Source organism: Micromys minutus (assembly GCF_963924665.1).
Source record: "Micromys minutus genome assembly, chromosome: 22".
Classification (NCBI taxonomy): domain Eukaryota; kingdom Metazoa; phylum Chordata; class Mammalia; order Rodentia; family Muridae; genus Micromys; species Micromys minutus.
In genome coordinates this window covers 1159734-1170913 of record NC_137957.1, presented here as the reverse complement: position 1 = coordinate 1170913, position 11180 = coordinate 1159734, and the positions used below count along the sequence as shown (strand labels likewise).

The window sequence follows — 11180 nt, the reverse complement described above, 5'->3', positions numbered from 1 at the left end:
CCTGGCCAAACAGGTGTGGGCTGTCTCGGAGCCCCTGGCGTAGGACAGTCCAGGTGAGCTGGGTGGAGAAGTGGGTGCCAGGGTCTGTCCAGGTAAAGGCAAATATATCCTGTGACCGTATGTCTAGAGGGATGGAGAAGAATGGATCCCTGAGATCTAGGCCTGGGAAAATGGAAGTCCCTGAGGGGATAGTGGAAAGAAGTGTGTAAGGGTTAGCCACAACAGGACGGAGGGGAACCACTGCAGAATTGATGCTGAGGTCTTGAACCAGGCAACTGGTCCCGTTAGGCTTCCTAACTGCTAGTATAGGGGTGTTAAAGGGGAAGAGTTAGGGTGAAGGAGGTTTTTCCTTCAGAGGCTTAAGTCCCCCGAGACTCTGGAGGAAGAGAGGGTATTGAACTTGGGTTATGTACCTGGTAGCGTCTAGTGATTGGATGACCACAGGGGAATGATGTTTAGCAACAGAGGGGTTCTGGACATCCCAGACTCGGGGGTCTACCTGAGAGCTGGTAAAGGAAACATGTTTGTGTTAGTTGGCTGACTGGCCAGGAGAAGAAGCAGAGGGATTGCTGGCGAGCTTGGGTTCGGGCAAATGGGGGGAGCAAAGGAAATATAGGCTCCTAACTTAGGTAGAAGATCCCTTTTTAATAAGGGGACAGGACATGTTGGCACTATCAAGAAGGAATGACTGAGAGGTACACCCCTAAAAATGTAACTAAGTGGTGGGGTCTGGAGAGGAAGGTGAGGTTGTCCTCCTACCCAACAATAGGAAAACGGAAGGGAGAAGTGTGTCCCCAAAACTCCGTCAGGACCGAGTAAGTGGCCCCAGTGTCCAAGAGGAAGGAGATGGGCTGCTCACATACCATGAGAGCTACCTGTGGCTCCCTGTTCGTGATGGCAGTGGTGAGGTCAAGGGAGCCTGGGCCTCTTCAGTCGTCCATAGCCAAGTCTAGGAGATCAGCTGGAGGGTTATTTGGGCAGGATGCCCCTCTGTCCTGTGCAACGTAAGGGCAATTGACAGCTGGTTGTCCCTTTTGATGGCACCTAGGACATGGCCCTCTTGGCTTGTGAAGGCTAGGGCAAGCTCTCACCCAATGACCTTGTTGACCGCATTTGTAGCATGGGCCTGGTGGTCTCTGAGCCTTAGAAAACCAGGAGTCCGGGGGCAGTGGCTGGGGCTGGTCAGACAGCCTTTTCCAGAATATGGTATTTTTGTCTGTGAGCCTTCTCATCTCTCCCATGGTACACTTTAAAGAACAGCATCAAAAATTCTGCCTGTGGAGTTAGGGGCCCCCTCTTTAGCTTTTTAAGTGTGTCTTTTATGTTGGGGTATCTCTGGGAAAAGAAGTAGGTCATCAGAAGTTGCTTACCTTCTGGGTTTTCAGGGCCCGGATTAGTGCATTGTAATAAAACCTTTGGCATTCTAAAAACTGAGATGAATTTTCCTGTTTGTCCTGGATGACCTCTTGGAATTCTTCAAAATTTACTGGTTTTAAGGCTGCTCTGCGGAGACCGGCCAGGAGGCAGGTTATGAGTCTGTCTCTGGCTAAAATACCACCTGCGGAATTATAATTCCATCGGGGATCTTGGTCAGGTACTGCCTCAGATCCGATTGGATGTGCTCCATCTGTTTGATGAATCTCGATGTATTCTTGCCTGCTCCCAAACTTGCCGGTGTTTCTCAGGAAGTAAATTATTAGTAAAGATCACATTGTGGAAAGTCAAGCTATAAGAGTAATGTTCTGAAACTCTTTAATAAAGGCAGGTGAGTTGGGGGTATAGGAACCCATTCTGCTTTCAATCTGAGAAAGTTTATTTAGTGAAACAGGAACATGTACCCTGACTTACTGATGGGGTTTGGGGAATGTCTTAGTTAGGGTTTCGCTGCTATGAACAGACACCCCGACCAAGGCAACTCTTATAATATTTAACTGGGGTTGGCTTACAGGTTCTGAGGTTCAGTCCATTATCATCAAGGTGGCAACACGGCAGCTTCCAGGCAGGCATGGTGCAGAGGAGCTGAGAGTTCTACATCTTCATCTGAAGACTGCTAGTGGAAGACTGACTTCTAGGCAGTTAGGGTGAGGGTCTTTAGTCCATGCCCACAGTGACACAACCACTCCAACAGGGCCACACCTCCTAATAGTGCCAATCCCTGGGCCAAGCATATACGAACCACCACACCAAGAACTCACAAATTCACTAGGGTAGGGCTCTTCTGACCATGCCCCCAGCCCCTCACTGGGGATTCCGGGTGGTGCTCCATCTCTGTGACCATGGGTTCTGGAAGACTTTCTACCACTGATCTACACAAACCAACCTCCCTTTTTGAAACAGTGTGTCAGTTTATTACTCAGAAATGTCCTTGACCCCACTCTGTAGTCCAGGCTAACCCCACTCTGTAGTCCAGGCTAACCCTAGAACCTGAGCTGCTGAGGTTCAGTAGAATTATACGCTTGGACACAAGTGGTACCCGCCCTGAGGAAAGTGTGATGAACCCCTGTGGTTGCAAGCTCAGCATGGGTTTTTGGGGAATGATTTTTCCATGCAGACAGACTTTCAGAGAGGTTAAGCCATCAACTCAAGGATGCACAGCATGAGTCTGTCTAACTAAAGTTAGGAAAACGCCAGGGGCTGCTGACCTCAAGCAGTCAGACCATCCCCGAGACAGCGTGGCAGGGAGACACAGTGGTCCCCTTACCCCCAACTCCCACACCTGTGCCCCCGCCTAGCCGGTTCCTGTCTTAGAAATGTCTGGGGGCTCATAGGATGAGAATATGAGTCAGTGCCTTGGAAACTGATTCTAGGGGACAGTTTGATTGTGAAAACATGACGTCAGAGCCCAGCCCTTCCCACCATGCCAGACTCTGTCCTGTCCCAGGCGCTTCGCATAGGTGACCCTCCTTCTTGGCCTTTTTGTGTTCCAGGCTCAGCGTGGATGCCATCTCCTCAGAGCAGCCCACAGTGATTGCCCTTATCTGGCTGTTACTAAGTTGTGCAATTCTAGAGCAGTAAGAGACACTGTCGCAAGCAAAATGTGGAAGCTCATGGTTAAACACCCACCTACCCTCTGTCTCAGTGGCCTCTCCTGTGTGTCTGCTGAGACCCTTTTTAATGACAGGCCCTCACTGTGCAGCCCTGCGCACCCTGGAACTCACTCCGTAGACCAGGCTGGCCTCAAACTCAGAGCTCTGCCTGCCTCTGCCTGTGCCGCCTGGTTAAGAGAGATGGGGTTTGTTTTGGCTCACGCACCCAGAGGACAGCCCCTTGTGACAGACAGGAGAGCAGAGGCGGCAGCCGCTGAGCCCTGGCACGTCACGCTTCGTTCTTTCCAGGGGATCGTGCTCCCCCATGTCAACTAACATAAAAGAATCTCCCACAAGCGAGCCAAGCGATCTGTGTCCCAGGCGACTCTGCCAAGGTGACCTATAACATTGGCTGTCACTCAAAAGAGAAAAAGAAGGAGGGACCCTTCGGCTGGGGTGCGGTTGGTAGGGCCTAGTATCCAAGGTATCCAAGGGCCCAGAGCATGACATAGACCTAGTGTGCTGGCCCATGTACTCATGACAACAAAATTGTCAGGAGCTCATGGCCATCCTTGGCTCCACAGTAAGGTGAGGCCAGCCTGGGCTACATGAGATTCAGTCTCAAAAAAAAAAAAAAAAAAAAAAAAAAAAAAAGGAAAAAGAAATAGGGCGGGAAAGGCGGAGACTGGGAAGGAGTGCTTCCGGCAGTCCAGGCCCTTCCTGGTAGCCTGCTGACCATGGCCAACACAGCTCCTTGGTCCTGGCAGTTCCCACATCCCAACCTAACAGACCCTCACCTCCTGACCCTTCTCTGTCTAGCCTAGCTCTGACTCAGGCTATCTCTCTTGAAGGACAGCGTCTGGGTTTGGGGTTTTTTCCTCCCTCTTAACTTCATATGTTATTAGTGTTTTGTCTGCATGTGTGTCTGTGGGTGTCAGATGCCCTGAAACCGGAGTTACAGATGGTTGTGCACTGCCATGTGGGTGCTAGGAATTGAACCCTGGTCCTCTGGAAGAGCAGCCAGTGCTTTTAATCTCTGGGCTATTTCTCTGCCTCTGCTGTTTTGGTTTTTGAGACAGGGTCTCACTTTGTAGCCCTGGCTGACCTGAAACGTGCTCTGTAGATCAGACTGGCCTGGAACGCCTGCCTCTGCCTCCAGTGGGTAGGATTAACAGTTTGTGCCACCAAAACACCATGCCTTTTCTTTTTGTTTTGTTTTGTTTTTAAATTAAAAAAAAAATTATGTGAGGAGCAGAGAGATGGCTCAGCAGCTAAAAGTACAGCGGTCCTGAGTTCAATCCCAGCAACCACATGGTGGCTCACAACCATCTGTAATGGGATCTGATGCCCTCTTCTGGTGTATCTGAAGACAGCTACAGTGTACTTATATACATAAAAATAAACAAACAAATAAATAAATAAATAAATAAATAAATAACATCTACAAAAGAGAGGCCATAGATCCCTATCGTGTGCTGCCTGATGGAAGTCTTGGGAATTGAACCCTTGTTCTTGATGGCTGAGCCCCACCCCCAGGTTTGAAACAGGCTCTCCTTTAGCCCAGGCTAGCCTCAAACTCACTAGATAGCCCTGGATGATCCTGACTACTCACTGATCTTCCCATGTCTGCCTTCCCGGTGCTGCGAGTGACAAGTGTACACCACATACGGTCTATGTGGTGCAGGGGACACATGCTAGGTGAGCGCTCTGCCCACTGAGCCATTGCCACAGCCAGTTTAAATTATTGGAGTATGTACGGAGATTAGAAGACAACTTGGCAGGAGTCAGCTCGTACCTTCCACACTGTGGGTTCCGGGGATTGCTTGCTGGCTAACTTGCGGAGCTGTCTTGCCCTTCATGTTTGACATTTAAAATACCGTTATGATACATACATATGTATAGATATGTCAGGTTGGGCTATAGCGGTATGTAGAAACTGGTGCTGAGTTTGCTTGGCGTCACGAAGTCCTGGATTTATCACCAACATCGCAAAATAATTAATTAAAAAAAAACAAAAACCAAAAAAACATTGCAAATATTCTCTTCCCCCTCCCTTTCCGGAAGCTGCGTGAGTACAGACCTCGTGAGGCCGCCAGGTGTCGCCGCCGCGCCTCTCACGCCAGGGACATTTCGCATGTTGGGGTGGGCGAAGCAGAGGAAGCAGGATGCGTCATCAGAACCGGGATGGGGGATCCGGCGAGCCGAGCTGCGCGGCCGCGGCCAGGACCCAGGCTGGCGGAGGAGGGGACTCAGGGTGATTCACCGGGAGCCCCCGTGCACCGTGGGAGCATCCCACGCTGGGTCTATCTGCCTCCCTCGTGTCCTCGCTGTCGGCTCTGAACGCCTTAGTTTCTATTTTGCATAATGCAGACATCAATTCCTTTGCCTGCCAATTCTTGGAAAAATAAATGACGCGCCTGGAAGAAGGGGCCTGTGGTTCACGCTACACACTACAAAAATGCCAGGGACATAAAAGCGGCTGCCTTTCAACCACTTCTCCCAGGGGGCAGCACCCTTCGAGTTTTGCTTCTGCTTCCCCCTCAAAGGTCAGGTGTGGCGACGCGGTCTGAGGACGGGGACACTCTGCAGAGCGTCTAGAGGGCTCTTCACCGGCGCCTCCCGTGCACACCTGAAGCACTCGGGGTGCGGGGAGGAGGGAGAAGGGCTTCCGGATTTCTCCTGCTTTCCCTTAGTGCTGTGCATCAGGACCCCTGGGGCACCGCCAAGCCACCTACCACGACTTCTAGCAAGCTTCCTGTGCTCCCGCGACCCCCGCCTGAGAGAGCTGAGGGTCCTCACAGCACCTTCGTGCTGGCGCTGGTGGGGTGTCTTGGTAGTTCTCGCTTTGGGGAGGAGATCCCACCGTCCTCACCTTTACCAAGTCTGTGTAGCCTAGACGTTATTTAAACTCGCCAATTCTATAGGGCCGGGCTGCAGACTTAGCCCATGCACATCCCTTCTTTTAGAGTTTGGGAAAGGCTAGGGACTCTCCGGGGACAGGGAGGGGATTCCAGACAGACCTCCCCGAAAGTTCAGGTCAGCCTCTCGCGCTGGAAACCCCGCGCGCGGCCTGCGGAGCGCGTCTGCCGGGAAATCAGGAGAGAAACTTCTTTTTTTTTTTTTTTTTTGTCTGTGTGTGTGGTTTCTTTTTTCCTCTCTCCCTTTTCTGGCTGTGGTGGCTGCCGGGGTTCACGCTCCTCCCAGCCCTGATCCCCACGTGGGGCCGCCAGAGCTCTGAGCTCCGCCCCTTTTCACTTCCAGCCAATCTCAGCGCGGGCTACCCGGCCCTTTGTGCATCCACCAATGGGCGGGCTGCGCATGCCTCCCACGGCCACGCCTCCATCCGGGACGTCTTATAAACGGCTCGCGGCGCCCGCGCGCTCACTTCGCAACAACCTCGGACCAGCGTCCATCTACGTCTTCTTGGATTAATTTCGAGTGGGATTTTTGCAATCTTCTTTTTTCTCCTGCTTTTTTTTTTTCTTGGGAAGGGAAGTCCCACAACCTCCTAAAGGCCTCGGATACCTCTGGTCGCGCGGGAAGATTTTTGCCTCTTGGGTTCGGATCTGGACTTGTACTTTGCCCTTGGGGATCTTCTGCGGGGGTCCGCTGTGGAGTGTGACTGCATCATGACCCTGGAAGAGCTGGTGGCGAGCGACAACGCCGTTCAGAAGTGAGTACAACAGAGACCGAGGTCTTCTCGCCCGCTGCCTGAGGTCTGCAGGGCTGTCATCAGCTAACGTCCCCATTTGGCCTTTTAGGATGCAGGCGGTGACTGCCGCGGTGGAGCAGCTGCTGGTGGCCGCACAGCGTCAGGATCGCCTCACCGTGGGGGTGTACGAGGCGGCCAAACTGATGAATGTGTGAGTCAACACCCCCTTTCTCGGGCGTGGGTGGGGGCGCCCCTCTGATGCACTCACTCCAACATCTCTGTAGGGCTCCGGGCTTTGGGGGACTTTCCCAGCGCTCTCTCGGTGTTGGGGAGTGGTGGGCGACATTTCTCAGGTAATTTTTTGGGGAGGGGGAAAGAGACTCGCTGCAGAACCCTGACTTTGCAAGTTTGAGGTTTTGTGTTTTTTTTTTTTTTTTTTTTTTTATTCTTGTTTTTTGTTTTGACAAGGCAATCCCAATAACTTTGGACTGCCTGCTTCCTCCTCCACCGCCATCGGTATTTGCATAGTCTGGCCACCCCAGCGCCCGTGCAGTACTGGGTTCGGGGGGCTGTTATTGCACACACTCCTGGTGCACCGTGGGTCTTGTACGCCCCTCCCGCCCGAGGTTCCCGGAGCTCATATCCTCCCCGTGCACGATGACACCTGCTCCCGGTCTGGCGTCCCCCTGACACCCCTTCTCTCCTGCAGGGACCCCGACAGCGTGGTCTTGTGCCTCCTGGCCATAGACGAAGAAGAGGAGGATGATATCGCTCTGCAGATTCACTTCACCCTGATCCAGTCGTTCTGCTGCGACAATGACATTGACATCGTCCGGGTATCTGGCATGCAAAGGCTGGCGCAGCTCCTGGGGGAGCCGGCCGAAACTCTGGGCACAACTGAGGCCCGAGACCTGCACTGCCTCCTGGTCACGGTGAGTCTGCCCCCCCACCCGCCCCACCTACCCGCCCTGGTCACCTGGGTCCCATGTTTGTCAACATAGCTGGGCTGGCTGGTCCAGCACCAGCTCACGGCCCAACCATGCTTGGCATGTCCCGTGGGCTGCCTCGTCACCCTGGCAGCTATTTTGAGCCAGCCTGTTTTCCCCAATAGGGCCCCTAGCGCTGAACAGAGGCTCCCTATCGAACTCCTACCGTTTCCACTAAACCCTTTCTTTTTCTCCCTCCAACAGAACTGTCATACAGATTCCTGGAAAAGCCAAGGCTTAGTGGAGGTGGCCAGTTACTGTGAAGAGAGCAGAGGCAATAACCAATGGGTCCCCTATATCTCTCTGGAGGAACGCTGAGACCCATTCCAAACTTCTAAAGCAACTGTTGAGTTGCTGTCCCCTAAAAAAATTAAATAAAATACACATTTGACAGCCCCCCTCATCCCCCAGAACAATCCCTCAAAAGCTACCCTACCCGTGATACCTTCCGGGAGGGGCGGAGTCACCGAGACTGAGCTGAGGAGAGGGGATGTGCGCCCGCCCGCCCCCGGGGCTGTGGAGCCAGGAGCAGCACCACAGGTGGTCGCCGAGCCAGGAAGGAGGGGACCTCGGGCAGGAGGAGACGGAGACTTTAGAGCCTCTGCACGCAGCCGCAGACGGTCTGGACACCGCTGCAGGGGTGGGGTGAGGCGTCCCCCACCCGGCCGGACAGTGAACTGTGCATAAGTCAGCGGAGGGCGGCGACCGTCGCCGCGGGAGTCCGGACTCGAGCCCGGGACTTCGCAGCTATGGAACGTCTGTTTTATTATTGTGCTGAGCAAGACAGCTCGCTTGCATATTTTTAAACATTTCTACTACAGAGACATTCCAATAAACTCGTTAAACCTTCGTGTTCTCGTTGTATTTTACCCCGTCGCCCACCGGCCCCTTCTGCCTTCCCTGTGTCGCACCGCGGGCCACCAAGCCCTGTTAGGTCTGAGCGCCGCAGCTCTAGACGCTGCTGCCGTCTGCTGTAGGCGCCACCACCCAACTCCAGCTTCATAGCAATTAAGACGCGAGTTTATTACGAAACCTGGCGGCCCATCCCCCACTGTTACCCACTGTGCTGAAGCCGAGGTCACAGGGAATGTAGGAAGAGGACTGACCCGCCACCTTTCAATCGAAAGATCAGAGACGTGCTGAGAACACCTGAGGCCGCTCAGCAGGGGCCTCTGCGGGAAGATCCCTGACCTTCCCTGGGGACGCCCCCTAAGTCTTTAGTTCCTGGGATAGGCCCCGTGGGTGCACAAAGGGAAAAGAATGTTTTTTCAAGCTTTCCCCAAGCTTAAAACCAACAGTGGGAAACACCCTGGAAGCCTTGGCACCCGCAGCATTCTCACTCCAAAGCAAAACCGCGTGGACTCTCCCAAAGCTCCCCTGCCTCGCCAACCTTAGTTTACCAGCGACCTTTACACCAAACCTTCGCGGGTGGAGAAAATCCCCGGGGGCGCCCTAGGAGTCACGAGTGGGGGGGCGAGGAGGGGAGTCCCCAGGGGCGGGGGTGTAGGGCTTGGAGGAGGGGAAGGATATCTGGGGTGTTGGGGAGGGGCTGGGCTGTTGGGCTTTCTAGAGCACTAGCCATGGGGGTGGGGAGGAGCAAGTGGGGGGATGGAGATTAAGAGTTAGTCTCGGACTGTGTTTGAGACCCAGGGGGCGAGGGTCACTTTGAGGGGCCGCCCAGAGGCATTAGGAGGAGGAAATGAACAGGCTGGAGTCGGGGGTTCGGGATGAGGGAATAGGAGGGAGATGGGGCTACTGGTGGTCAAGGCGTGAGCTGAGAGGCGACTCCCCTCGGGCTCCCAGTGTCCCAGGCAGGTCCATGCTCTTAGGGCTTGTAACCTGCGGCCCCCTTTCTGACCTGATGGCCTCCTTGAACAAACAAGAGGCCTAACACCTTTTTTGTCTTGTCTCAGTTTCTCCCTCTGATAAATGTCCTCCATTCCAAAGTTCTGAAGTCTTCTGGCAAAAATCGCTTTGAACACCTGGTTCGCTGACTCACTCATACCAGCCCAACGTCTTCCTTCCACACTCAAAACTGCTCCAGCCTCATTTTCCCCTAGAAAAAGATGCTGGAGCTTAGAGCTTGGCTTGCAGTCTGGAATTATGGGTGGGGGAGGGGGAAACTCTGGACAGCTGAGTGGAGACTCCATCCAGTCAGCAGGGAGAAGCTGTACCAGGTCACTGAGCTTTGGTCCTGTCCTGGGCTGCTGCTCCCCGTAGGGACATCATCGTGTGGCAGGAAACGTGGGTGTGTTATTGGACGTTAAGCAGGAAAAACTTGGCAATGCAGACTTTAGGCAGATGGGTGTGGCGCGCACGCACGCGCACGCATGCACACTCAGTCCCCCAGCACTTAGTTGTAGGAACACCAGCCCCTGTGCAGAGCTACTTCCGGGATTTACTCCTGTTCCTCTTGGCGGAGTTGCTTAACCTCTCTGAGCTGGCTCTCTGTGACACACACAGCTCATATGAGCACGGGCTTGTACAAACAGGTGTTCACGCAGACCGGTATTCCCTGGAACACAACTTTCTTACAGATCTATGACACTCTGCCTCAGTAGCACACGGGGTTCTAGCTTGCTGCCTGAACTAAACTTTCCAGGCACAGATGGGACCAGGCTGGGACAAACGCAGGGCAGATTAAGTACGCAGAGATGTTGGGGGAAAATCATAAGATATAGCTGGAATTCAACTCATGTGGTCTGCGGGGTGAGTGGCCGTGGTACTAGGAGTCGCGGAGAGAGAATTCAAGGCCTGAAAATGATCCTGACCACGCCTCCAGCATCTCGCTGGGGGATTCTAGGCGGGGCTCCATCCTGACCACGCCCCCAGTACCTCGCTGGGGGTATTCTGGAGAGGGCTTCACCCTGATCACGCCCTCAGCCCATTTCAATTATTCTACTTTCATTCACTGACTGTTCAGGACATCCCCAGAAGATGGACACCATGATTAGTGTCCCTACTTCATGGAGAAACAATCCAAAGAGGTGGAGCCACCTGCCCAAGGTCCCATGACTGGTGACTGGTCACCTCTACAGGACAGGGTTCCCTAAACTGAGTGGTGTCACAAGACTTGGCTAGGACATAACATGCTGCAGGCTAACGTGAGTCTCTGAGGAACAAAACAGTCTGTCCTGAGGCTGGGACACATAAAGTCACCTATGCATCAAACTCTCCTTTGATGTGACTTGATTGTCACCTGCATTGATGGAGCTCTGACTGTGGGTCAGTCCTGCTCCTCTGGAAACACACAACTAACACCGAGGGCTCAGAAGCAACAGGATTGGCTATGCTGTCTTCAGTGTCCAGGAACTGAGTGGGGGAGGGACGAAGCTAGAAAGGAGGCGGGCCCTGGCCAAGGGCTTCCGGGGTGCAAGTATCTGTGCCAGTAAAACCTGTCTAGAATCTGGTCTGCACGTGCGCCATGCATGTCGCCACTGTCCTGGTTGTGAGCCACCATGTGCAGCAGTCAGTGCTTTTAACCTCCAGACCCTGTTTTGTATTTGAGACACGGTC

The 11180-nt window shown here is 53.5% G+C and overlaps 1 protein-coding gene across 1 annotated transcript; it reads left to right on the top strand.

Annotated features, from left to right (window-relative positions):
* Positions 1 to 6424: 6424 nt before the first annotated feature.
* GADD45B (growth arrest and DNA damage inducible beta) lies at positions 6425 to 8495 on the top strand. Its single transcript, XM_080935015.1, has 4 exons — positions 6425 to 6699; positions 6788 to 6889; positions 7388 to 7610; positions 7869 to 8495. Exons 1-4 carry the CDS (start codon positions 6656 to 6658, stop codon positions 7980 to 7982), a joined length of 483 nt encoding a protein of 160 aa, XP_080791141.1. The 5' UTR covers positions 6425 to 6655; the 3' UTR covers positions 7983 to 8495.
* The last annotated feature ends 2685 nt before the right edge of the window (positions 8496 to 11180 follow it).

What these genes read in the sequence shown, in the direction of transcription:
- GADD45B (XM_080935015.1), top strand. Translation starts at nt 6,656, where the DNA reads ATGACCCTGGAAGAGCTGGTGGCGAGCGACAACGCCGTTCAGAA. An exon ending in AGCGACAACGCCGTTCAGAA is followed by an intron (nt 6,700 to 6,787) that starts GTGAGTACAACA and finishes TTGGCCTTTTAG; the next exon opens with GATGCAGGCGGTGACTGCCG. An exon ending in TGCACTGCCTCCTGGTCACG is followed by an intron (nt 7,611 to 7,868) that starts GTGAGTCTGCCC and finishes TCCCTCCAACAG; the next exon opens with AACTGTCATACAGATTCCTG.